Genomic DNA, 26,395 nt, shown 5'->3' with positions numbered 1-26,395 from the left:
GAATTTCTTTTTTTTTGGTTAAGTGAACAATTTAAGTTCTGCTGCATTTTAAAGCAGTGTATGCTTAAGTTAGAAGTTTAAGATAAGCTGCTGAAGTTGACATTGCATAGGCTTTCTCTTCTTCCTACTGTATAGTATATGTAGAAGTTATAATACACAAGGTTTGACAACAAGTGGCTGAAAGTCACAATATTTTTTTTCTACAGAAGTGTTTTTACTCATACAAATGTAAAATGATATTTGTGTGAGTGTTGCAAAATACAAGTTATCTGTATTAATTTTACGAAGTAAATGCAACAAGTAAACAATACCTGTTCATTTTTGTCATAAATACAACAAGTAAATGATATCTGTTCATTTAAAATCTATAATTATAAAACAGTTTAAATATAGATCCTATGTCTTGTTCTCGTAGTTACAATAGCTTACCTGCACTATCTATTATCAATATTGAATCAGTATCAACCAATACGGGCAGATAATCAATCAGCCAAGAATTAAAAAAAATAAAAATAAAAATCGGTGCACCCCTACTGCAAATGGTTACTCAATTCACGCTAACCTGACCCCTTTCCCCATGAAAAAAATAATAATAAAATAACCTACCAAAAAAAAAAAAAAAAAAAAAAAAAAAAAAAAAAACTTTAAACCTACCCCCAACTTAGTGGCAGCAAATTCCTACATTTCTACTGGAGGAGTGTAACACACTCACGAGATTTCAAACAAGACTACAATTAGAAACAGAGCATTGTTCTTGCTTGAGAGATTTAAAGCTATATTACAGTTCGATATTTACATGCTCATGGAATTTAAAACAGAATTGCAAATTGTGGAGAATTGTAAAAAAATGCCTAAACACAAAAAAAACCCAGAAGAATATGCCCGTGATCATAAGGATTTTGTTGTGGAAGACAGCAAAGGAAAGAAGGTACAAGTGAAGTGTGGAAGTTCACTTGTACCTTCGAGTTACTATAAATATTGTGACAGAAGAAAAACGCCCAAGAATTTTAGAAAGTAACCGAAAACAACAACTTCATACAGTTTATAAAAAGCGAAAGCTCCAAAAAAAAAAGATTTCCATAAAACTAAAAAATAGATAAAAATAAGCACCGAAAAATGAAATTAATAAAAACCGAACAGAAGCCCTAAATATAGTTTACAGTAAGTGAAAATAATACCACTAAAATACAACATGAACAAAGATGCAGCACATTAGGATTACACCGTTATATTAACAATGACATAATAGTAGTGAAATAGTGACAGGATAGTGTATAGCTGAGGATCCAGTAACGAGGTGCTGAGGTCAGGGAAATCTAAACACATGGGTCTGGGAGGCGGCGGAAGGCAGTGAGAGACAGAGCAGTCCTGATGTTCTCCAGTAGCTGGAGCTAGTAGAGGAGGAGCAGAGAGGCGAGAGGGGGTGTAGGGTGGCAAGAGGGATTGGAGGTAGGAGTGTGTGACGGAGAGCGAATGAATCCGAATCAAAAATCTCCCTCTCGACCAGTGAGGGCACTGTACAACAGGAGCTGCGGGCTTCCCACTGAATGGTTGGGCAGTTCATCCTGGGGACAGTCGGGAGCCGGCCATTCAGGAAGAGGGCGGCGTTACGGTACCTGGAGTCATCGCCCTAGTACGGTGAGCGAAGTTTCAGTCATGAATTGGAGGAGACGTGATTGAACTAGCTATCGGAGGGGGCGGGGCTTAGGGTACTTTAGGGGGACGTGACGCCGTAATCGGCTCCTTTGTTGTGGTTAATGGGAGGAGACAAGGACGGAATCTTGAATGAAGTGTGGGTTCATTGAGGAGTATTGTGTTTGTTTTGCCAGACAGCTGATACGAAGCTGGAGCTGCAGCAAGAAGCCCGGACCTGAACGCGCACGAGCACCAGCACTCAGAGCACCGCACCTGCACCAGAGCACCCAGTTTGGAAACGTGTTTTTGTGTTTATTATTTCGGGACTGTAACCCCTTTGTTTTGTAGCTGGTAATACCCATTGCTGGGTAGAACCAGCTTTATTATTTTGGGTCCAGTTTTCACTGGCAATACCCATTGCTGGGTAGAGCCAGCTTTATTATTTGAAACCCGGTTTAAAAAGGGCATTAAAAGAAACCTGACCGGTAGACTTTGTGTTTGTCCTTTGTTGGAGCACCTCAACTCACCTATACACCGGAGCACTACAAACCACTTTGCCACAGAGTGGCAGTGTGGTGAAGAGAGCAGGGCCAAGATCAAGGGTATTTAATTGAATGCAAGCAGAGAGGTAGCCAGTGGAGGGTGTGAAGCAGAGGGGTGGCATGAGAGTAGCGAGGTTGTAGGTAATACATAAATAATATTATATATTGCCTACAAAACTCTTTCATCCCTGAAAAGACTCTGCATAGACTGGACGGTACTTACCCCCGTGGCACAGGCCCATTCTCGAGGCTGGTGGTCTGACTACGCAGCCAGCGCCGTTGGTAACTGCTAGCACAGCTGCTGGAGTAGTTGTTTGGCGATGGGAATGGGGTAACAAGAAGGCTGCTCAGGGATGCTGTGGTACAAGAGTTGGTGACACAGTTAGTTATTCCTTAAGGTATGTAACCTGCCGAAAGAGACAAGATTATCACATTACGTTACTTAATATAACCACACAAGTCTAACTGAAACAATGCAGATCAACTTCCCTATCAGAGTTGAGGTGACTCAAATCTCAGAACTGAAATTAAATTCAACCAAATCACACTACCAAATATCAACCTTCGCCCCAATGAGTGGCAAAAATACCTCAATAAATCATCTGACTGGGATAACATTTTAAATTCACTCTGTTTCAGTGGGCAGAGGTTAACAATGATTCTGTACAACTTTAATGTTTAGCATAAATTTATGACAGGCCTTATTGGCACAATTATACAACACCCTAGAAAATGGATGACTCCAGGTCTTTCTGATTGGGCACATTTCTGCTAAAATAAACTTAAATACCATTACCTGATCGAGCAATACCACTGTCTCTGTCTTCATTTTGCCCCCGGCTTGGCATGTCAACAGGTGTGCTGTGAGCTGAGGACGATATAGTATTTGCAAATGAAAGTTAATCTCTTATGACTAGGAGTTGTTCCACACTGTTTAACATTGCTGCACTTACAGTTGGTAGGTATTAATTTGTGGAAAGATATAATATGGTCATTCAGGATAAGTGTGATAATACATTTTCATACCACGAAGGCATTGGCAAAGTGCTTGTTATCTAGTAAGTTAATTTGATTCTAAAGAAAGTGGGAACAAAGTTACTGACACAAACTATCATGGAGCTTTTCATTGTGATGAAATTGTGGTCAAGTTCTCCATCCTTGAAAGCTGGATACAGATTCACTGCAAGGCAATTCTGGCATGGTGTCAAAGCTTTCACTGTGTAATTATTGTCAAACTGTTTCCTTTTTTCCCTGAATGGTCCTAGCACTGTATATCATTTTCTGAACACACTTACCATGCAAAAAAAGGCTTTGTTAACTTTTTTTCCCTCTGAACTTAATTCTAATTTTCAAGTCCAAAACACTCCTCCAGACACATATTATTCTTAGACACTTACTGCACTTATAGACCCTTATCCTGAACTGACAATCTACAAGACAGGAGATGAACTGGGTTGTATTTTATAGAAATCAGAACGAAGTGTTAGCACACCAACTACTGTAAAAAAAAATTTAAAAAAAAATTCACCCCACAAGCTTGTAAACATGCTTATCCTAGCAATCATGCAATTTTCTCAGTTAGTTAGTGAAATGAGTGGAATCACCTTAGCACAGACTTTAAAGAAATATAGTCTAACTTTTTTATTTTTTTTTTAAATCAAATATTTCAATATAAACCATTACAAACATCACACACTTCTTTAGATTTGAAGCTGAATGCTTTTCCATACAGTATCTGTTTGAAGCTTTATACATTTTCCATATCTGTTTGCAGACTAGACAGCACTGCTATAAGACAACAAGGTTCCATGCAGTATTTTTCTAGATGGGTTAAGTCTGTGTGACATAAACAACATGGGTTAGGAGCTTGCAATATAAAACATCAAGGAAATACCATTGAACCAAAAAGGAAAAAAAAGACAGGATTTGAAAACCAAACACCAGCAGCTACAGTCTATATCAATCAAGACCTGAGAAATCAGAGGGTGCACATGACTGTTTCTAATAAATAGCACTTTGTGTTTCTTCAACCAAAAAAATTTGCAAAACACAGGCAATAAAAGAGTATCTTAGCACAGCAGTTTCTGAGGGCACAAACAAATATTTGTTTGCGAGCATAACAAATGTCAATTTAATTGAGACAAGGACAAATAAATGTTGTAAGGAAGTGAACCCTGTACAGTAGTGTAAATAGCTACACTTCAACAGTGATTGTGAGATGGCAGTTACTGTTTCATGATGACTATCAATAACTATGCTGCTTTGATAAGGCTGTATTTGCTGTTCGGCTTACTGAAACATATTTATTCGAATGGTTTTTGATACACTTTTTTAGATTAAAATATTGAAAAATACGCAGGTGGGAATTAACTTTGAATTGTTTATCTAATCAAATCTTTATTTTTTTGCCAAGGTAATGTGTGTCTGTACACTGCAAGTGCCTGCAGCCCTCTGACTTCAGTGATTGCTGAAGGTGTTCATGCTATGATTAGGAGTGACACTATGTGTATTGTGTGGGTCACACTGGGCTCAGCATTCCACACAAACCTGCAAAGAAAGAAGCGCTCCGAATGAAGCGGAATGGAGCTGGGTCAGGAGCTCCAGGCAGTTTGTTGTTGTAAAGCTGCAAAAGACCTGAAAGAGGCACAGGAAACATCAAGAACACATGCAATCCACAAGGAAGTTAAAATCAAATACCTAACGCGTCAACAAAGAACAATTTCTTTCTTACCTATGCTGCTGCGGAAGACACCCACACCGGTCTGATTTGGGCATGACTTTCCGACACTGGATTCCTGGTTGATGTATTCCAAGCTATCTTGCAACCTGAATAAACAAACAGATAATGAAGTGTTGCACTGATTATTTATTCATCTGTACTTGCACAGCCCAATACATCTATGGTTCCTAAAGGCTAGTACAGTAAATCAGCTAAACGCAGCCTTTGTGATCAAATGCAATGGCTTTATTGAAATCAACCTTGGGAACCCCTACAGGGTGACACACAGAGATCATAATTAATTTCTAAAAGCAGGTTACATAAAATGTATCAGTCAAACAGTACAGGGCCTGAAGCTTGCACTAGCACTACACCAAGTTCCGCGTTTCAGAACTTCCTTTTTTAGGTATATTATTAAAATGACCAGATGCCAGGTCACTGGTAAATCTGTACTGAACTGATCACCATGGTAGCATGAATAAGTCACACAGGAGTTTACACAGCTTTAAGGGAGGAACAACCAATTTAACATCAAAATCCTGGCCGCTGATCTCTTCAATAACACGCATAACTGTTCTGAAACCCAAAAAACAAAACACCCTTTTGAACTACTTCCCATATATTTGTTACAGCTTAAAGTTGCTTCTAGTCACTTTAAAAAGCGAAGTGCGACTTAAGTGTGTCTCCATTATATTATTGTTACAGGTGATAAGAACCTGCTTCTGTTTTACAGCCACTCCCCAAATAACCACATTTATGGTAGGGCCATTAAAAATAGCATATCGAGGAAAGAAAATTTGGAAATGAAACAATTTAACATCTCGCAAAGCTGTAAGAAAATGCCTCTCTTACGTGTTTCTACTTCCACTGGCACTGCCCACTCTAGCAGAAAAGACTTTACTGATCATCAGCTGAGGAGGGGAGCTAAAATAACAACAGAAATCAAATTTAGTCAAAGTCAAAACATGGCTGAAATACTGTGTGTAAAACAAAAAGATAGTTTATATTAAGATATATTAGTTTTATAGTGCAACTTACCGTATATAGTGGATTTTTAATGTGGAACCTTTGTAGCTCATAGCAACTGATCCAAACATCATTTCACCAAGCATGTTGACATCAGAAGCAGGCCTTGTATACTGTATTCAAATTAAAACAAACTATTTCAGAATGGTTGAAAATAAACAGACAAAACAAACACAAAATCAAGGCAGAGAAGTAATTTTATTAAAATAAACAGGACTTTTACCTGGTATCTCGGCAGTTGTTCTTTTTCATTGGATTTACCAACCAATGGGGCATTCTGGGAACTGATGGTGCAGGCTTCACTCCTGTTGGTCTGGCAGCACTTGGCATATGTTTTGGCATGAACATCTTCTGCATTCTTCTATATAAAGGAGAAAAAAGAAAGAAAAACAGAAAAGGGTACTAATTCTCTATTTTATTTCAAGTATTGATACTGTAAACGTTATATGAAGAGCAGGGATGTGAAATTCATATCGCCCGATGCCCGGGACAACAAGATTTGTGAGAAGGACAACAAGTTTTACTGTTATACCTTGCTTGTCGGACTTTTTTCTTCTTCTGTCACTGTCACAACGTTCTGTTGCTAGAAAAGCATGTAAGGTCCTAAAAAGTCAACTGCGGAAGGTGCCATTCAGTTGACGCCTTCCACGATATGCGGAAGGTGCCTACTCATATATATATATATATTATATATATATATATTATATTTATATAATATATATATATATATCTTTATATATATATATCTTTTTTTTTATTTTATGCATAACTCTAAACCTCAAAGCAAAATATATATACAGAGCACACAAATACACATATCCTTTTAATTCACAAACAGTCACACACAGTAAAAAACATATTTAAATAAATACAACAATACTACTGCATTGCCTTTGTCTACAGTTTGACCGAAAGCTCGAGGAAGAACATTTAACATAACAAAAATTACAAAAACCTTTAAACTATTTTATATGTAACAGTTTAGCAATGTGTTCTTTTCTTTAAAAGCTACTTACAAATCAGGTGGTTGGCAGTAGGTTAGTAATGCTATAGATTGACTACTATTTTTTACTCCATAGCACTGCACTCTTACTAAACTGTTATCTTCTCCGAATTCTGACTCGACTCCCCACAGAGTACCCTCAGTCTCGCATAACTTATGTCGCAGTTAGACCGACGGCAAAACACCCACAAAACAAAATGATTTATCTTTATCCAATTGCTATATAGGAAAACATATTGCATAAAACAAAACAAGTGTCACCTCCGTTCTTCTGGGCAGCAGTTTAGAAACCAATTCTTTAACCCATTCTACCTGGTTAGTATAACATGACTTTCGGCTTGTGTATCAGGACATCACCGAAAGTACACTGTAGTACACCTTTGTAAACAGCTGAGGATCTGAAGATTACTAAGAGAATAACATTTTCACTCTGATGAAATATACTCTAGGATTACCTAGTTTTAATGTAAAAATATGTTTTAAAATGTACTCCAATTCATTTTTCTTTACAACCTTTTTAGTTTAATTGTTTTCTGTTCTGCCATGTGTCATGCACAAAAATCTGATGGGCTCAGTTTTGGCAACTGTGTTTGGACTGAATTACATTTTCTTTATTTGATTCCATGAAAAAAAAAAAAAATCACTGTTTAATAAAATCTAACTCCTACAAGTCATATTCTACTTTTTTGTCCGTGTTTTGTGCGATGGGGAGGGAGGCAAGTAGATTTTTCTAGCTTTTTGTCCTTTGGACAAGAATTTTTTTTTTCAAAAATTGCACACTCCTGGAAGTATCACTGCATTACCCAATTACAATTTTAAGTTTATGTGGATAATTATTACAGAGGATGCATTGCAGTCATACAATTATAAGTAACGTTTAAAAGTGGTCACCTCTAGTAACAGATGCACCTGAAAGCATACTGCTATGGATACAAGGCTAGCTGATACTAAATAATGTGAAAAACAAAATTCCAAATTCATGCTTGCCTTTTTTTAAACAGATCTAGTTGCATTTTCAAATATTCAAACATCCTGTCAGCTTAACAATTTTTCAATGTAACTGTCATTTTTAACTGTCAATTTTTTTTTTTTTTAGAGAATCAGACCGCTTTAGTGCAGTTTGCAAACAAAACTAACTGTAAATGTTTCTGAATTTAACAATTGAATTCATGCAATGTAATTCAAAGCTTCAGGGAATCTTAAGTGCTTCAAATGTAATCACATAACCCATAACCAGGAAGGACAAAAGGACAGTGTCATTTACAGCTTACAGTTTACAGTTTATCAACGAGTTGTAGTCTGCTGAAGCAGTGTTTTCCTAGCTTTCCTGTTTAGGACTTTTAGATAAACATAAGTTACGTAGCATGACTGTTAGAGCATACTAAATGTAGGAACAACTGCAGTCATGTGCCTTTTTTCAAGTTATTGACCACAAGACTGGAGCCATGAAGTACGTGCACTGTTCTAGAAGGGGCCTGCAATTGTATATAGAACATATAACCAGGTGAGCAAACACTTTTTAACCAGTTGAGAAGTAATGATGATATTGCGCAAGGATTTCTCCATAACTACAGATTTTCACCTGAAGAAGTGATCTCAAGTCTGGTTTTCAATTATTTGTTGGTCTTAAATACAAATATAATGCTGTCATATATACACAGTCACCGTATTGACCAAATCAGTGTAACACCGGGCCCAAACCCTATCAAAAGTGTTCATGTTGTTTTGTTTTTTTTAAATTACACCGTGCAACAATTATTTATTTTTTTTTTGATTCCTGGGTAGTAAGTGTTATTTCCTAATTGCTTATGCCTCAAAAGTATAGAAAATGGCTATTATTCCCCACAAACTTTGCTTTTGTGACCAGGACAGTAATATTTTGAAATGTACCCATTTTCCAGAACATTCCAGATAGATTCAGTGCTGAGTAACTTCTAGAACTTTCTAGAACTTTCCAGTAATATAAATAGTAGTATAAATACAGGGGCCTTAAGCCCACCAGTTCAGTTTAGTTCCAGCTGCCTAAGTGGATACATATCTGGATTTTTCTGAGATGGCATCAAGAGGCTGCAAGCATCCGGCAGACGCATTTTGCTATGTCTGCGGCCAATTTATCAAGACAAGAGCGAAAAAGTACTCCGTGGAAGCACCTGCTAAGGTGTGTGAGGCCTACAAGGCATATTTTGGCATGCCTGTCGGGGATCAAGACAAACCCTGGGCACCTCATTTCACCTGCGAGCACTGCAAAAAAACTCTAGAAGGTAAGATGGACAATTGTTGCTCGGAATTTTATGTTATAAAATTTGTTAATTTTTAAAATTGTAAAAGTTTTTAATTTTAAAATGTTTTACAATTTTCAATGTTATTGAAAAAATATATCATATATGAAAAATGTTGCGAGAATCTCTTACACATTAGTCATGGGTGAAATAAATGTATTTTTGTAGGATGGTACAGAGGGGGAAAAGAGAGCCATGAAGTTCACTATCCCAAGAATTTGGCGGGAACCCACTGACCACTCAAGCAACTGCTACTTCTGCATGGTGGACCCTTCCAAACGTCGGACTGGCAAAAATGCACCTGCTATCACGTATCCGGACCTTCCTTCATCCATCGCCCCAGTGCCACACTGCCATGAGCTCCCCGTACCCACTCCTCCGGAGAGAGAGCAGCCGTCTTTAGAAGAGAGCAGCAAGTCAGAGAGCGAGGAAGACATTGTAGATCCAGATGACAATTTCAGAGGTGGAGCTGAGGAGAGAAACCCATACTACCCCAACCAAAAAGACCTCAACGACTTGATTAGAGATCTTGGTCTCACCAAGTCCAATGCCGAGCTTTTGACGTCTAGGCTCAAGCAGTGGAACTTGTTGGATGAAAGTGTGCAAGTCGCAGATCAGAGGAAGCGTCACCAACCTTTTTCCAGCTTCTTCACCCATCAAGATGGGCTCTGCTTCTGCCACAATGTGACCAGTCTGTTCGAGGCAATCGGAATCGCCTGTAACCAGAATGAGTGGCGCCTCTTCATTGACAGCTCATCCAGGAGCCTCAAAGCCGTGCTGCTCCATAATGGTAACAAGTACCCGTCTCTTCCCCTGGCTCACTCGGTGCACCTCAAAGAGGATTACAACAGCATCAAGACCTTGCTGGACGCCTTGAAGTATGATGAGTACGGCTGGGAGGTCATAGGAGACTTCAAAATGGTGGCATTCCTGATGGGTCTCCAAGGCGGTTTTACCAAGTTTCCCTGCTATCTTTGCCTTTGGGACAGCAGGGACACCAAGGCGCACTACCACAGGCGGGACTGGCCACAGCGGACCGAGTTCTCTGTGGGGAGGAACAACATCAAGTGGGAGCCACTGGTGGACCCCCGGAAGGTGCTGATGCCACCACTGCACATCAAATTGGGCCTTATGAAACAATTTGTCAGAGCTCTAGATAAGGAGTCGGCAGCCTTCAAGTACCTTCAAGACTTCTTCCCTAAGCTGTCTGAGGCAAAGGTCAAAGCCGGTGTCTTCGTCGGACCACAGATAAAGAAGATCCTGGAGTGCAATGAATTCCCCAAGAAGCTCACTAGTAAGGAGAAAGCGGCTTGGAACAGCTTTGTCGCAGTGGTTCGGGGCTTCCTGGGCAATCACAAGGCCGAAAACTATGTGGAGCTGGTTGAGACTCTGGTGTAGAACTATGACACAATGGGCTGTAGGATGTCCCTCAAAGTTCACATCCTTGATGCTCATATTGATAAATTCAAGGAGAACATGGGAGCGTACTCGGAGGAGCAAGGCAAGCGCTTCCACCAGGATATACTGATCTTTGAACGCCGCTACCAAGGACAGTATAACAAGAACATGATGGGAGACTACATTTGGGGGCTGATTCGTGAAAGTGATTTACAGTATAATCGTAAATCTCAAAAAACTACTCACTTCTAAATCTTTTGTAGTCATTTTTGTATTACTTTAGTATAAATACATGTTAATTTGGATTCATATGTTGTTTTTTTCTGATTTTATGTGAACGAAAAGACACAAATTCTCCCGTTTTCTCATTGGAAATAGGTAAATTTCAAAATATCACTGTCCTGGTCACAAAAGCAAAGTTTGTGGGGAATAATAATAGCCATTTTCTATACTTCTGAGGCATAAGCAATTAGGAAATAACACTTACTACCCAGGAACAAAAACTGTGTTACATATTGTTATTAATTGTTGGTCTAATCCTGCATATCTAAATAGAAAGATGGTATTTAACACATCTTAACATGTTGCAAAATAAGGGTGTCCATAATTCACAGAGCTGATTGACCTGGTTCTGGAATGACCTAAATAAGTTATTTAGCTCTGCAAACAAGGCAGCTTTATGTACAGTACAGGAATCCACAGGCAGCAAATGAGTGGACAGTTCAAACATGCTGGTGTTAAACACTCTGACCTATTTATTGGGACTAGCAGCTGATCAGTCAGACTTGTCATGAGATCCTTAGATAGGATTATAAAGCATGTGATATTTTGCAGTTCACTAGGACTCTCTACACTGCATTTAGGCATTTTTTAATAAGGCAATATCAACACATATACAGTATTTTTGCCACATAATATGATAAAACCTCTCTCAGAATCATATGTTTTCGATTAGGTGACCAGTGACTAGGCAACAACGATGGTGATTAATTCAAAGCATCTTTTATACCTACAGTATACAAAACAAATGATGAACAGATAGGGGATATTGAACTCAAAGAAATGTACAGAACCATTTAAATTCTAGGATAAGACACATGCTATTGTGAACAAAGCAACAACATATAGTATTATATGACAGCGATGACGGGCACTGGTGTTTCCATACGTTACCTCACTGCTCAGAGGAGGTAATAAAGTTTCAATTTTCATCAGTTCATTGGTCCACTATTTTGCAAGGATTCTTTTTTTTTCAAATTCCGTTTTAATTAATTAAATAAATGTGATATTTAAGAAACTGTTCTAGGCTGTAGTTACTTATTCCTGTTCACAAAAGTCTAGAACACTGGTTTAACATCCGTCTACAAGTTGAATATCAAACATGACTTAATTTTTTTTTTTTTTTTTTTATATATAAAATAAAAATAAATATCCCCAATTCTCCCCAATTTAGTCATGTCCAATTATTTTTAGACTCAGCTCACCGATACCACCCCTCACTGACTCGGGAGGGGTGAAGATGAACACGCGCTGTCCTTCGAAAAGTGTGCCGTCAGCCGCCTTCATCTTTACACACTGCAGATTAACCATGCAGTCACCAAAAGCTACAGCATCGGAGGACAACCCAGCTCTAGTGAGCCGAGGACACCCTGGCTGACCTCCTCCCCATCCCCCTCCCCCTCCCCCAGGGCGGCGCTGGGCCAGTTGTGCACCACCCCCTAGGAACTCCCGGTCACGGTCGGCAGTGATATAACCTGGATTCAAACTTGCGATCTCCAGACTATAGGGCACATCTGCACGGAGCGCCTTTACTGGATGCGTCACTCGGGAGCCTCAAAAAACCTTCTTTAAATATATGAATTGGACAAACAACAGTGGTTGACTATCCACTATTGCACATAATTGGTACATAATTAAAGCCCATTTCATTATTTCCTGGTTATCATGTTACATTATACAAAAGTAACTGCACATGTTAAACAGATTTGCAAAGTAATCAGTTGTGAAAAAAGTACCTGCGCTGATTCATCGATTTTGCAGACCGCTTTTGAGTCGAACAGCACCTGTCTGCCTCTGCGCTCACAATCCTGATACACGATCAGCCGGATCTGGGTCAGGTCCAATTCAGAAGATGCCCAGCTGTTTGTGTGAATAAAAACAAAAGTTTAAATAAAATCTATTGAAAAAAGACACTACAGTAAGATACTGCACCAACGCAGCTGCCTTTCATAAAATAAATGCATAAACAAATAACACTTTTTATTGTGGGAAAACAAACACAGATGTCTGAAGCTGAGCAGCTTTCTATAGTTACCATCTAGGATACTCTAGTTAAACTGTAACTACTGTCAACAAAAAATAACACACCAAAACAAAAACCTCTAACCCTCACCTTACTGTGCATGACCACTGAGGCCTACTTGAGTTAACCTTTATACAGTACCTGAAATAGCCCCAGTCCACAAAAACACAAATAGAGTATTTTCTTAAATTCTTCTGGTGCTCTTTCAGATAGCCTGCCAACCCAAGCTATTGAACAATTATACACGTCAAACTATTATTGTATACTATAATTCTCTGAACACAAGTATACCAAAAATGTGTTAATAAATGTACACTAATTCAACACTACATTATTACAATCATAGTATACTATATTGTGAAATATTGTGGAACAAACGTCTATATACTGCTATGACATACAGTACAAAAAATAAATTAAAAAAAATGCTTCAGTGGGGCTGTGTAATGTGCCCTCACACATTCCAGCTCAAGCTTGAATGCTATGGTAACAACTGCAAAATGTACAATCAGCATACAATATTGAATATACCTGTGGATTTATCCTCTACACTTGACTTATCTACTGTACCTGTGCTCCATCATGCTCCACAAGTCCCTCCTTTCAAAGAGTTAATCTCCAGGCAACCTGCCTTTGATTGCTCTGCCGCAGCTACAGTATAATTAATGTATCCCAGTTTGGAGCCCATCCTAAAGCACAAGACTGTCAGATGACCTGGTATAGCAGGCTCTAGCTGATCTGGCTGCACCTCTAAGCTGCATTGTCTGGGGCGGTGTTCAGAAGGCAGGCCAATAGTTGTACATCTACTGTAACATGCAAGAGACAGCTGAACCACACAGCATCTACTGTGCACACCGAGATACACTTATCCTGCTGAAACACGAGACACAGCATCTTTGCCCTTTGGAATGCATTTCTTCCCAGTGCAGTACACAGTTTAGTATTAGATCCCTGAGTAGGTGCAATCTCATCATCCTGTCGGAGACAACATGCTGGTTCAAGGAGAGGACCGACACATCTGTGAAAGCTCATGTCTTCAACTTATAGAATCTCTCCTTTAATATACATTATTTAGCTCTGACAGTCATTCCAGCTGTGAGCTACCAGTAACAAGAAACAATGCCTCAGAGAGCACAGCGATTGCTTTTTGAAAAGCCTGACAACCCTCCCTTTATATTCTTGACATTAAGAATCTGCTGGTTGGCCCGCTGGCCCTGTTCCTGTTTATGAGCTGGTAGTACAGGCCACCAGGGAATCATGAAGCTGCTCATTGAGAGACCACTCAGCTGATCCCAAAATCTCTGCTCCTGTTTCCTCACGAACGTTTTGAAACGATCATAGAAAGAACCAAGACTAAACCAGACTAGAAATCTGGCATATCAACAAGGGTTTTCAACTGCAGTGTTTTCAGGAAATGATGATAAAAGTTAACATTTGAAATGAGAACTCATACATTTAAAAAAACCTCTTTGCATTTAAAAACAATTTGTAAATGTGTTTAAAAGCATGAAAGTGTAGAGCACAGTACTGAATAGTGTACATAGTTAAACGGGGATACATTGACAAATACATAATTTTTACGTACAATTTGTTACATTATTGATTATGTTTTGGTTTTTGATGCATTTCTTTTTATGCTTTGTATGTATGAAACAACAGCTTTTCTGTTTCAGTGACTTTTGCCGGAAGTGTTTGACTGTGGTCTATGAAACAAAACTGTAATAAGAAGTCTTATTTCCAAGTAAATTACTCAGTCTTAGATCAGAGGCTGGTGAAATGTTGCACATGATGAACTAAATTCTGAGACATTATAAAGCATGTTGCAATACAGTAATATGTGACCAATGATTCAGGTCACTGCACATCTGAAAGTATGGTTTCTTGGTTCCTCTTTACAAACCACAGTGTAAGTTATTCTTCTGTAAGTTACAATAGGATTTTGTGGCACAGACAACTTGCACTTTCTTTAGTTATATTTCAAAAAGCAACTGTCCTCAATTTTCAAAAGTAAACGAAGTGTCAGATTTATAAACGTATTTGCACAAAAATGTAATTTGGAATATATTTTTGGTGGGGGGGTTGGGGGGAAATCACAATTAAATTTACAAAACTGGTAAATAACTTTATGCAAAACACCCGAGTTGCCTGTAAATAGCTTTGTAAAAAGCTTGGTTTTACATTCACAAAATAATGGCATTTTGATATTGTGTTCAATGTTTAAATTTCAGCATATAAAGCAGTATATACAATGATTCCATTACATCTTTCTGTACATCTGCTGTCCCTGACTGTGCAGGTATTTTTTTGTCACAGAATTCAAAATAAATTAGAAACTTCACTGGTACAAATTTTTAATTTGCTAAATGTACTGTACTACTATTGCAGTAAAGCATATTTTTACACAAGATGTTGCTGTCTCAACACTGTTACAAAAGAAATTGAATGATGGATGGCTATTATGTGGTAAATTTAACTTCATGTTTTGGTTAGTAGAGTATTAATTTTTGAAACTGTAGTTTACCAAGATTACAAAACGATGTATTAAAACAAACACATAAGTTTATTAGGTAAAGTGTTAACTTGCAAAACACAATGCGCCAAAGCCAAATGCAGGTCAATAAAGCATTATGAACAAAAAGCTTGTTTGTAGGTCCAAAGAACACTGCACTGCAGGACAAAAAGGTTTTTAAAAAGGTACATTAAGCACCGACTCACAACATTTCCTGACATTGTACACTACCCTCCAACAATTGGGACATACTACAAACCAAAATGTTTGCATACTTGACTGGTATTACCTCTTATTTTTAAGCACAGTAAAAGTGAAACTGTGTGACTCACATATTAAAAAAGTTAAAAGTAACATAAAAATAAAAAATGGTACCAAAATAAAATAATACTTCCAACTGTTAGTTGCGATGTCCAGTTAAACAATATTACAAATTGAAAGAAGAATTCAGAGCCTTCAGAGCCTCTTTGCACTGTACCTGTCTCTGGGATTTCCCAACAGTGGCACCACACTTGATTCTCTTGCTTTTTGACTCACTTTGATTTTCATGGTAATTGCAGGAAGGTCTCTGAAGACTGTTTAGAAAAATGTTGGTTTCCAAAACTGAAACTGTTCTACATCTACATTTTTCTTTTGTGGACTATTGTGCAACTCACAGCTACCATAGGCCTAACTGTCACATGCTGTCAGGTGACTGTTTACTGTATGACTAGCATGCCAAGAAATGGTACACTGGTGAGGAAGAGCGAACCACTGGCAAAGGATCTTTAAGACCATATAGAGCATTTCACTGCCAAGTCTTGAAACTCAGTACAATGAAGGAGCAAATCAAAGCCAGCTGCTTACTTTTCATTAAAGTTTAGCAGAGACTCATTATGGTGCATATTTTACTGCTTCTTATGTATCACAGGGTGTTTCCTTCCACATCAGCAGAAAATAATCACGTATTTCCTTTTAGAAAAAAATGGTTGGTCAGACACTAGGCACAATGCCCAACATTTATGACTGTCATGTGAGCAGGCGTCATCTGATACCTCTTTACAACCTTGCAGACCTCAGCAGTTTTTCAGAGCAGGAACTGGATTTTTTTAATTCCTTGGTAACACGTGACTACAGTAGCTGTCATCCAAAGAAAATAATTAGATTCAAGACCGAGAAAACATAAGTAATATACTCCAAATACTTAGCACTCATTTAATGTAGCAATGGTGTCCATTTGGTTTCTTAAACTTGTATTGTACTGATTTAAAATTTGGCACAGTAGCAGTCCCAAAGTGAAAACAAACGCGGCTGTATGTTAACCTCTCACCTGCACATGTTAATGCACGTGGATTAATAATCTATTTAATTGAGGGTCTGAAACCTAGTGTGAAGTGAAATATGATATAAGCTACTGTTCTTGAGCAATTTTCTAAATACAATAGAACAGTTAGTTCTGCTGAATTCCATTCAACTGGTGTTCATCAGCTGGAACGTTCACAATGTTTTAGTACATATCACATAAAAAGCAGACATTTACCTCTCAATACTCAATTACTTGGTCACTACTTATAATCGACACATCTTGCGCTGGTTGAGTAATTTTGCAAAACAAGTTGAGAGCTGCAGCAGACACAACCCAGCAAACCCCAGCAGAGTTGTAAGAATGAAAGCTGATATGTGTGACATGAGCAGAAGACAGAAAAGGGTGAAACGTGAAGCAATTAACAGGTGGTGCAACAGTCACAAGCCCTGCTTTTATGACAAGCAATGACATCCAAAAGTATGAGTAACACCATTAGCCATCTGTCTCACCAAAACACGGTGTTCCTGGCTTACTGGTGGGAGTCTTCTTTTGCAAATTAATCCTGAATGATTTGCTCAATACAAACGTGAATCACTTTAATGAACACTTTATTAAACTTCAAAATCAGTGTGGAATACAAAAAAGGCATTCAAATAATATATTTTGTTACACACCCTGCTAATAAGATATATTACAAGACACAGGAAGAATACAGGACACCAAAATCTCCATATATCGTACAAAGAATAGCAACATAAAAAATTGAAAATAATTACAAAAACACCTTTTTTTCTAACAATGGAAAAATACTAACAATGAATGATGCCAACAGTTTGAAGTAGCATTAGATTTTCAGATGTATTCTGCACAATGCTTTTGTGATGCATGCTTACATATGTGTAAAAGAGAAAAAAAATACTTCATCTGAAATCAAAATAAATGCATCATCGTATTAGACTTAATAAAAGTGCAAATTAAATGAAAGTGAAACATAACGTTTCTGTTTTGCAAAACAAATAACAAAAACAATACTAAATGTACTATTTAAGAACACAGTATATATACAGTACAATTCCGGAAACATCTAAATCAGATTGGCAGAATTTACCCAAATTGAAGTCAAAGTAGATGCTATAGTCAGAGGTGAAACTAACTATAATTTCTTGCCGTTGTAGTGTGATTTTTAGGTACGTGTTAAAAAGTGGTATGCAGCACACTGTGCATCCCTAAACAACTTCTGCTAAGAAAGCAGGAAAGTGCTCATTCAAATCAAGTATGTTATGCGGTTTTTGGTCTTTTACTTCTTTTTAAATTGAATTTATCATATTTTCCAGTCTTAAATTATTTTTAATGTAATTTATCATATTTCCACCATTAAGAAAATAGTATGCGAATATTTATCATATGCAATACATTGGGTCTTGTACATTTTTTTACTTCTCATTTTGTGTTGTCACGAATTATTTTTTATTTTTAGAGAAATCGATTGGCTGTTTCCAGAAATTATGTATAATTTATGGCAAATGTACCTCTGTGACATTACACAAAGACAGCACATTAAATGTACTACTTTCTGACATTACACTGGTCAAGTTTTGGTATGCGTACCACTTTCTAACGCTATACCGTTACTGTATTAATCCTCAGTTTCATTCCCCACTCTGGCTTGTATACATCAGGTTTGTTCAAACCTTTCTAGGTTATGCATTGCCTTACAGAAATAAAAATCCATTCTAACCCGTGTTAAAACAAACATTATAAAAATGACAAAAGGATCAGAATTTAAAAACGTCGTTAATTTATTTATTTATTTTTTGCTCTTTGAAATTGCTAGCTTGGCTTGTCCAAAAACAAAAATTCACCAACTGAACTGCATACTTTATTTTTTCCAAAAATAAAAAAATACTTTCCAACAAGCAATTCCTTCAGAGCAGCAAACAAAAAATGTAGTCTGGTGCAGTACACAAAACAATGGTAAACAGTCTCCCTCTGTGAGCAAAAGGGACATGAGTCTGTCACTCCAGGGTGCAAGATGCTCACAAAAGGAGTTAATGATGGTATGCAAGATCCTCCACTGTAGATCCCCTGATCTTCTTGGCAATGGTGGTTTATACAGGGTCCTCCAAGCTGGGACTATCTGTTCCGCCACCCCCAGCCTCTCTCTCCAGCATCTGGTAGTTCCCTGAGCTGCTGCTGACAACTGCCCTTTACACAGACCTATACAGCCGTTTCCTCTCTACTGTGCACAGAAGAAGGTCTCTCAGATCGTCTACAGTCAATAATTGACCCTGTCCATCAGAATCCCGACTGACTGCTAGGGACGCTAACAGTGATCGAAAAAAGAGGAATCTGTGTGCGGGGCTCTCTGTTCCCTGAACAGTTGGCTCAGGAGCTCCAGCCCCTCGCTGGGCAGAACAGCACGCACTTGGGTAAGGAAGACCTCAGAAGTGCAAACAGACTGCATCCCCAGACTAGACACTAACCACTGAGGAGTCACCCAGCTGTAGGGTTGAAATCTAAAAGGGCTCTAAGCTTTACAACACCTGCCTTAACTAAAAGATGTATTAAGGTAGAAGACAATATCACATGTCAAGAAAGTATCAGATACTAACGGCTCCTCTAAAAGCCAATCCAGGCTGATGTTTTTCCTGTCCCTCTGCTCACCATGCACCCACTGCTACGCTATCAGCAAGCTCTTGTAGTAGTCTGGCAGTCGGGCATCTCCAGTTTGCCCATTTCCAGCAAAAAAAGATCCCCGTCTAAACCCAACCTTCCTCCCAGTTGTAGGAAAACACAGGCAAACTGCCTCCACGGGAGGTGCTCCGCATAGTACAGCAGCCTCTGCAGGGCCTGCAACCTAAAAGCCTGCTAGAAAGGTCTAGAAGTCCTTGCCCCCCCCTCGGCCAGTGCCAGGTACAGCACATTCTGTCTGATCCAATGCACTCCATCCCAGAAAAAATCCAGCATCACAGCCTGAACCTGTTTCACTAATGACTGTGGGGGTTCCAAGTAGATTAATCTGTGCCACAAGCTAGAGGCCACCAAGTTTTTAATTACTTTTAAGTACTCTCTGTAGGAGATCTGTGGGAGCAGCCATTTCTACCGCTGTACCCTGCCTTTCAATTTTTCCACCCCCCCCATCCAATTCCTCTGCAAAGTGCTGTCATCCCCTGAGATGAAAACCCAAATAAATGAGCCCACCTCTGCTCCACTGCAGTCCAGCAGGTAAATCTGTTTGGTTAGCAATAAATGCAGCAATGTCATCTGCATAGACTATTATCTTCACTGGTTTACCAGGACACTTAGGAATAGACAGTCCAGTCAATACCCTCAGTTCATTTATAAGAGGCTCTATGGCTATAGCATTGAGTATACCAGACATGGAACACCCATGTTTAATACCTCTCTGAACAGGAATAGGGGCACTTATGCCACCATTGATTTTCAATAGACCAGAAACGTCACCATACAGCAGCTGCACCTTCTCTAAGAAAGCGGTCCCAAACCCAAAATCATTTTGTAGTCAGTACAGAGCAATGGCACAGGTCTCCAGTTCTTGATATTACACACATCTCCCTTTTTAGGGAGGAGAGTGATAATAGTTCTTCTACAGCTCTGAGGCAGAACTTTGCTCTATATGTATTTTAGGTGTGCTAGTTCCTGAGTCGGTAAGACTGCTTTCATCATCACTTACTACAGCGGGATTGTCTGTCACTGTACTGACAGCCTGTGCACTGCACTGCTCCGCAGAACTCCCAGGCTCCATATTGCCACTGCTGCCATCAGCTGAAAGGTCTTTTAGTAACAGCACTGTCCTCTGTTTTACTAGCCCTTTTTTTCCCCCAGCAATCTAAAAACCTCACTGTCCTCTGCAGACTTTAACTCTTCTACCTGTATCTGCACATCTCCACATACACCAGCCACAGTCTCTGTGTCTATTTGCTCTCTCTGTTCCACGACTGTCTGCTGTCTCATTGTCAGTAGTTTTATCACTCACTACATTCTTTGCTTTCCCCACACCCACACAACTTTTAGAATTACATTGTATTACTGTCACTATAGCCTCGCTATTCTGTTTTGGCTTTCCGGCCCCCGACACAGCGTCAATGCCTGCCTCCTGAGTCCACGGTATCTGGAGCTCAGCTGTTCCCCCAGTCACTAGCCTGCTCTCCCTCCCTGCTGTCCACAGGTACTGATCCACCAGCGAGCCCAGCATTGGCCTGTCCTGGCTGCTGCTTATCCACAGTCTCATCCTCCTTACTCCCACATCTTATTTTCCTAAAAAATAAACACCTATCAATTTAGATTTTTATTTATTTTTTTATTTTTTTAAACAAAGGCACCTTAGTAAACGCTCATACAGATTGCTCAATCACCTGTTAGCACCTCATTACTGAGCAACTGTTGTACTGTGTGCTGAGAAACTGACACGGACAGCGCCAAACAGGATGACAGAGGAAAGAAATTCTCTCAGCCGTGTCACCTTGCCAAAGGAACAGTTACTGGATTGTTCAAGCCACAGGGAGTGTTGCAATTAGCGTAAGTGAATGTAAACGAACATAAACTTTTCAATCATCATTTTATCAAACAAAAACAAACACATTTCACAATTAATATGGACATTTACAGCAAAGGAATGTGTTTTTGTTTACTGATAGGCCTGCACTTAATTCAAGCATACTGTGGTCACATGATAAACATAGATTAGGATTCAAAATCATAATCATAGCACATAGACATAAGCACAGGCCCAAATATAGGCAGATTAGGGCTTATATTCATGATAAATTGATTATTCAATAAATCAGGTTTAATCAAGCACAACTGCACAGATTGATAGCCTTGCTACTATGATGGTTTTAGTAAAGTACCAGTTTTAGTAAATGGCTTCTCTGGCTGAATATAGTCATTTGTAAACATGAAGTAAAACTGATATCGGAAAAAGAGATATTGATATGGCCATGGAGTACAACAATGTGGTTGTTGAAACAATTCAATACCTTTTAATACAACTTGCTGAAGAAAAACACAGCAACACAGCAGCCAATGTAATTTAACAACACTTCTAGAATACAGTCCTATACTGTAACACTGCAAATACAAAGTCAGTACCTCAATACAGCAAATATGAAGTTGTCACTGAGATCAGCCTTTGGCAAATGCGGTGGGTTCACTTTACTTCTATGATACACATTCATGAACTTATCCGAGAGAATCATAGAATAGTTGCATACTAAGTATCTACAAGCTTTAGGAATGTATCCTTCCACAAACCCAGTCTCAGGTCAAAGTGAATGATGTTAGATTTTCTCCCCCCAAGGAGCTTCCATAAGACTGAATATATGTAATTGGCATCTCACATGACTCATGAGAAATTAGACATAGCTCCCACCATAAGGATGCCTTATGAAGAGAAGCTTTTTGAAATAATTAAGCATTCAAGTGAATCTTCATAGGAGGAACTTCCTGCTTTAATATCTTAGGGTTTAAAACAGCAAATATGTTAACAAAGATGTGCTTATCAAAATGTTATCAGGATATATGAATCTTTTACACTTAGGTCTGTGCTATGAGCAAAGATGGGTTGTGATCGAATAGTCAGCAGAAGTTTTGATTTATTGGATGTTATCCCAGAATTTGAAATGCATCATGTACAATCGAATCTTGGTTGGTTGTGAGAACCTTTTGGAATAGCACATTAATAAACAGCTATTTATAGAAAAATAAACCACAAAAACATGACAATTTAATATACATTTTATCCATTAGTTACAGAGCAGTTATTCTACACACAAACACAGTACTACTACAGGTGGCATTTAAAAACGCAAAACAACTTTCTCTTAGATACAAAAACTGTCACTCAAAATTGAACATGTACAGTTACATGCAATTGATGCTTCCCCTACCGTATTTTACTAATGTAGAATGATTTTAATTGTTATAAATAAATATAAATGTTCTGTGTTTTAACAGACATATTTTATAGTTCCATAGTAAATCACATCTTAATAGTAAACAAACTCTATTGCAAGGACTACTACCCCACCTGCTGTACTGTATAGTACACAAGAACATACAGTAGTGCTGGTCATAATCCTTACAACCAAATATTTTGGTTCGTATACTAAACAATGCAGGCCTACATTAAATTAACGCGGTTTCATTTTTAAAAATAAATCAATGATTAAATAAATAAATAAACAAAACAGCAAAATAATAATAATAATAATAATAATAATAATAATAATAATAATAATAATAATAATAATAATAAAAACAGCAGTTTCAACAGCCTTTTGTTGCAAACAACAAATAACACAAAACGACCGGTTATCTTCTCACACTCGATTTGCACCATCATTATTATAATATATGATTTTATTTTCAAAGCAAATGTGATGCATTAAATTCACGAACTCACTCGTCCCCATTCATTATTGTTTGTCTTCATACACCACGCTTTACTACAAGCTAAGAGACACTACTCGTCTGAACTGAACCAAAAATGTATACATCTTTCTTGCACACTATGCAGCGTTTAGGATACTTACCAAATATCTGGTCCTTTCGAGTCTGTGGATGATGAAGATGCGTTGGACCTCTTACTAAAAAGCTTCTGTAGTAGGGTAGGAGCCATTGTGTACCGTTTTAAAGGTACTGAGGTCGTTTTCCTTGGTTTTGCTGCGTGGCCATAGTGGAGTCTTGCAGTAGATGAACTCCATGGATCGTTATCAGTCATATGACAAAATCACTGTTCAGAGACAACAGTACAAACCCAGCCTCACAGAGATTAGACCCAGTATGCTCCCTATTGGCTGCAAATGGAATACACGAGCACACCCAGTATAGAGGGTTGCCATTGGATTTCTGCTCTGAGCAAGCCCCTGTCACGTGTGTGCTTTAGCAACAACAACAAAAATGCATTTTGCAATAGAACAAGTCTGCAGACTCTCTTACAAGATAGAAACAAAAAAGAAAGAAAAAAGGAGTTCAAGTACATGCTGTGCTGTACATGAAATGGTGAAGACTTTTACTTATCAGCAGCACAGTATTTACAAAGTAACACCTTTACAAACATGAGCTAACACACATAGTATTTCATGCTTTTTTTTGCAGTATAAATGTCAGCTTGGGTTTCCTTTGAAATGTTATCAGTGGGTGTGCCAGTATGTGTCCCTCCATCTATCTTTAGGGAATGTAGATAAACCAGGTAACCTGCATGGCTTGTCTTCTCACTGGTCCAGTGCACAGGCGGCTATGAAGAAGAATGTAGTTAATGGATATCTCTAAGATTGTTTGATCATTAAAAGATACAGCGCCTGGAATTTTAGAGAGTTCTGTAACCAGTCATATTGGTTTCATATTGATCAGTTTCTTTAGTAAATTTAGATTTTTTTCCGGAAATTTTTGAAAATGAGAAAATAAATCCTCTGTAGCAAGCTTTGTAACAAAATGTCCAACTTCATCATCTTTCTCCAGTCTGTAGTGTTCACGTTAAAGTAATCGAAGCTAACAAAATAGTTCCCCACAATGCAAACCTTACACCTGTCTTAAATGCATAGTTTTGAAAAAATAAAAAAAGGTTTGACCAAACGTATTTCAAATTTAAAACGTGATATTTGGTGCTGCTTTAGATTGAAGAAATATCTGTTTGCAAGTCATGCTTCCTTGGACAGTTCATCTGACCGTGAAACAGTCCCACCCATACACTGGCATCTTTCCTGTCAATTACCAATCAGCTGTGGCCACCATGAAACAATTTAAAACAAACACTAAAGAGTACAATCACAAATGGCAAGAAGGGAATAAAAAATTATTCTCCTCTTAAAATACAGAAAGGCTAAACTTGTACAAGACTTATCTCCATTTATTTAACAGCAGCTGCAAGGGATATGGTTCTCCACAGCACAAGGAACTGGTCACTGATTGCAGTCCCAACCTGCCATCCTTCCTTCCTTGGTCTGGCCCCCAGCTGCTCACTGTAACTGTCCCGACCTCACTCCTTTTCTCTTTAGATTGCTGTTTTGCCACTGTTGCTTCTCCCTCCTGCCCGCTCCTTCTCTCTGCTCAGGTCAGGTCAGGTCAGGTCTGGTCTGACCTGGTCTGGTCCTTGTTCCACTCTTTCTCTTTCTTGTCTTACATTGTTGTACTATAGTTCCTGCCTATTTTAGCATGGCCATCTCAAATCTGACTCAACATGTAGGTAACATGGAAAAAGAAATTCAAACAAATTTGATCAAAATAAATAAATAAATAAAGGAATTATGGCCATATATACAAAAGGGTCCAAAAGCAACCAAAAAAAACAAAACTGATTCATTGAAAATGTGTAAAAGAAAACAAAAAGAAAAGAAAAACCCATTCAAAGTATTAATCCTAGGCATCCTGATCATAAGGCACAAGATGGTGCTGTTCTCTATGGCTTGAATGACCAGCAACATAATTCTTAACAGCTCTGGTCTCATGCATCTGATCCACAAACACTATACATATATATATATATATATATATATATATATATATATATATATATATATATATATATATATATATACATACACACACACACACACACACACACACACACACACACACACACACACACACACACTTTATTTAATAGTGCCTTTCATAGTGGACAACCATCACAAAGTGCTTTACAAGATACAAGACTAGGGTGTGTGAACTATGCATCAGCTGCAGAGTCACTTACAACAACATCTCACCCCAAAGACAGAGCACAAGGAGGTTAAGTGACTTGCTCAGAGTCACACAATGAGTCAGTGGCTGAGCTGATATGATATATATATATATATATATATATATATATATATATATATATATATATATATATATATATATATATATATATACAGTGCCTTGCAATAGTATTGAGACCCTTCCTATGGTGGAAGGAACCTCACAGAGACAGGCATTTTTATTCTGAAATTATGCAAACCACTAATATTGCACACAGACAGAGACCATTTAGCTAATTGTGTGGCTCGTTCAGGTCATTTTGTACACCTGAATTAATTTAGGTTTGCCACAGCAAAGGGTTTGAATACTTATGCAATCATGACTTTTCCGTTTTTATTTCAGATTAATAATCTATTTACTTCTTTCTTTTTGTTTTTGCTTTGAATGTGTGGAGTAGGTTGTGTATATGACACATATTAATTCCTACTTCAAAGTGTCATGACTACAAGCTTTAAAGCAACAAAATGTGAAAACTGTGAGAGGGTCTGAATACTTTTGCAAGGCACTATATATATATATATATATATATATATATATATATATATATATATATATATATATATATATATATATATCACAAAAAAAGTCCTTGTTCCACCTACATATCCTAGGAAACAGAAATGTAAAATAAATATATATTGTAAGTCCAAAGTGGTTATTTCAAAATTAATTCACTGCACCATGTTGCTGAAATGAAACATCAATCATCACTGCTATGGATTGGTGAGCACAAGAAAAAATTGGACCAAAGTTGTCCAGTAGATGCCAACACAGTCCTCTGAGCCTTTTTAAAACTGTACAGATTCATACAGATTAGCTGTAATACACATTAAATGTAATAAACCTTGTAGAAAACATCAAACTTCTCCTTCATCTTCTTACTTCTGTTGAGAATTGTGTGGCATCCAAAGCCTAGAAAGCAAAAATAATGTTA

The 26,395-nt window shown here is 38.0% G+C and overlaps 1 protein-coding gene across 3 annotated transcripts in view; it reads right to left on the bottom strand.

Annotated features, from left to right (window-relative positions):
• LOC121295287 (folliculin-interacting protein 2-like) overlaps positions 1–23,495 on the bottom strand; it is a 36,780-nt gene extending 13,285 nt beyond the window's left edge. Inside the window, exons 1-9 of one of the 3 annotated variants that reach the window (XM_041219749.1) lie at positions 23,253–23,495; positions 12,618–12,741; positions 6,146–6,283; positions 5,935–6,035; positions 5,749–5,820; positions 4,909–5,003; positions 4,725–4,811; positions 2,974–3,045; positions 2,401–2,533 (exon numbers count right to left, since the gene is read on the bottom strand). In XM_041219749.1, coding sequence (XP_041075683.1) covers positions 2,401–2,533; positions 2,974–3,045; positions 4,725–4,811; positions 4,909–5,003; positions 5,749–5,820; positions 5,935–6,035; positions 6,146–6,283; positions 12,618–12,741; positions 23,253–23,440 — 1,010 coding nt within the window. In that variant the 5' untranslated portion in view covers positions 23,441–23,495. Of the gene's footprint in view, positions 1–2,400; positions 2,534–2,973; positions 3,046–4,724; positions 4,812–4,908; positions 5,004–5,748; positions 5,821–5,934; positions 6,036–6,145; positions 6,284–12,617; positions 12,742–15,891; positions 16,020–23,252 lie in introns of those variants that run through there. The other 2 variants (XM_041219766.1, XM_041219758.1) reach the window with 2 other exon arrangements.
• Positions 23,496–26,395: the final 2,900 nt, after the last annotated feature.

Source organism: Polyodon spathula, chromosome 2 (assembly GCF_017654505.1).
Source record: "Polyodon spathula isolate WHYD16114869_AA chromosome 2, ASM1765450v1, whole genome shotgun sequence".
Classification (NCBI taxonomy): domain Eukaryota; kingdom Metazoa; phylum Chordata; class Actinopteri; order Acipenseriformes; family Polyodontidae; genus Polyodon; species Polyodon spathula.
This window is presented reverse-complemented; position numbering and strand designations above follow the sequence as displayed.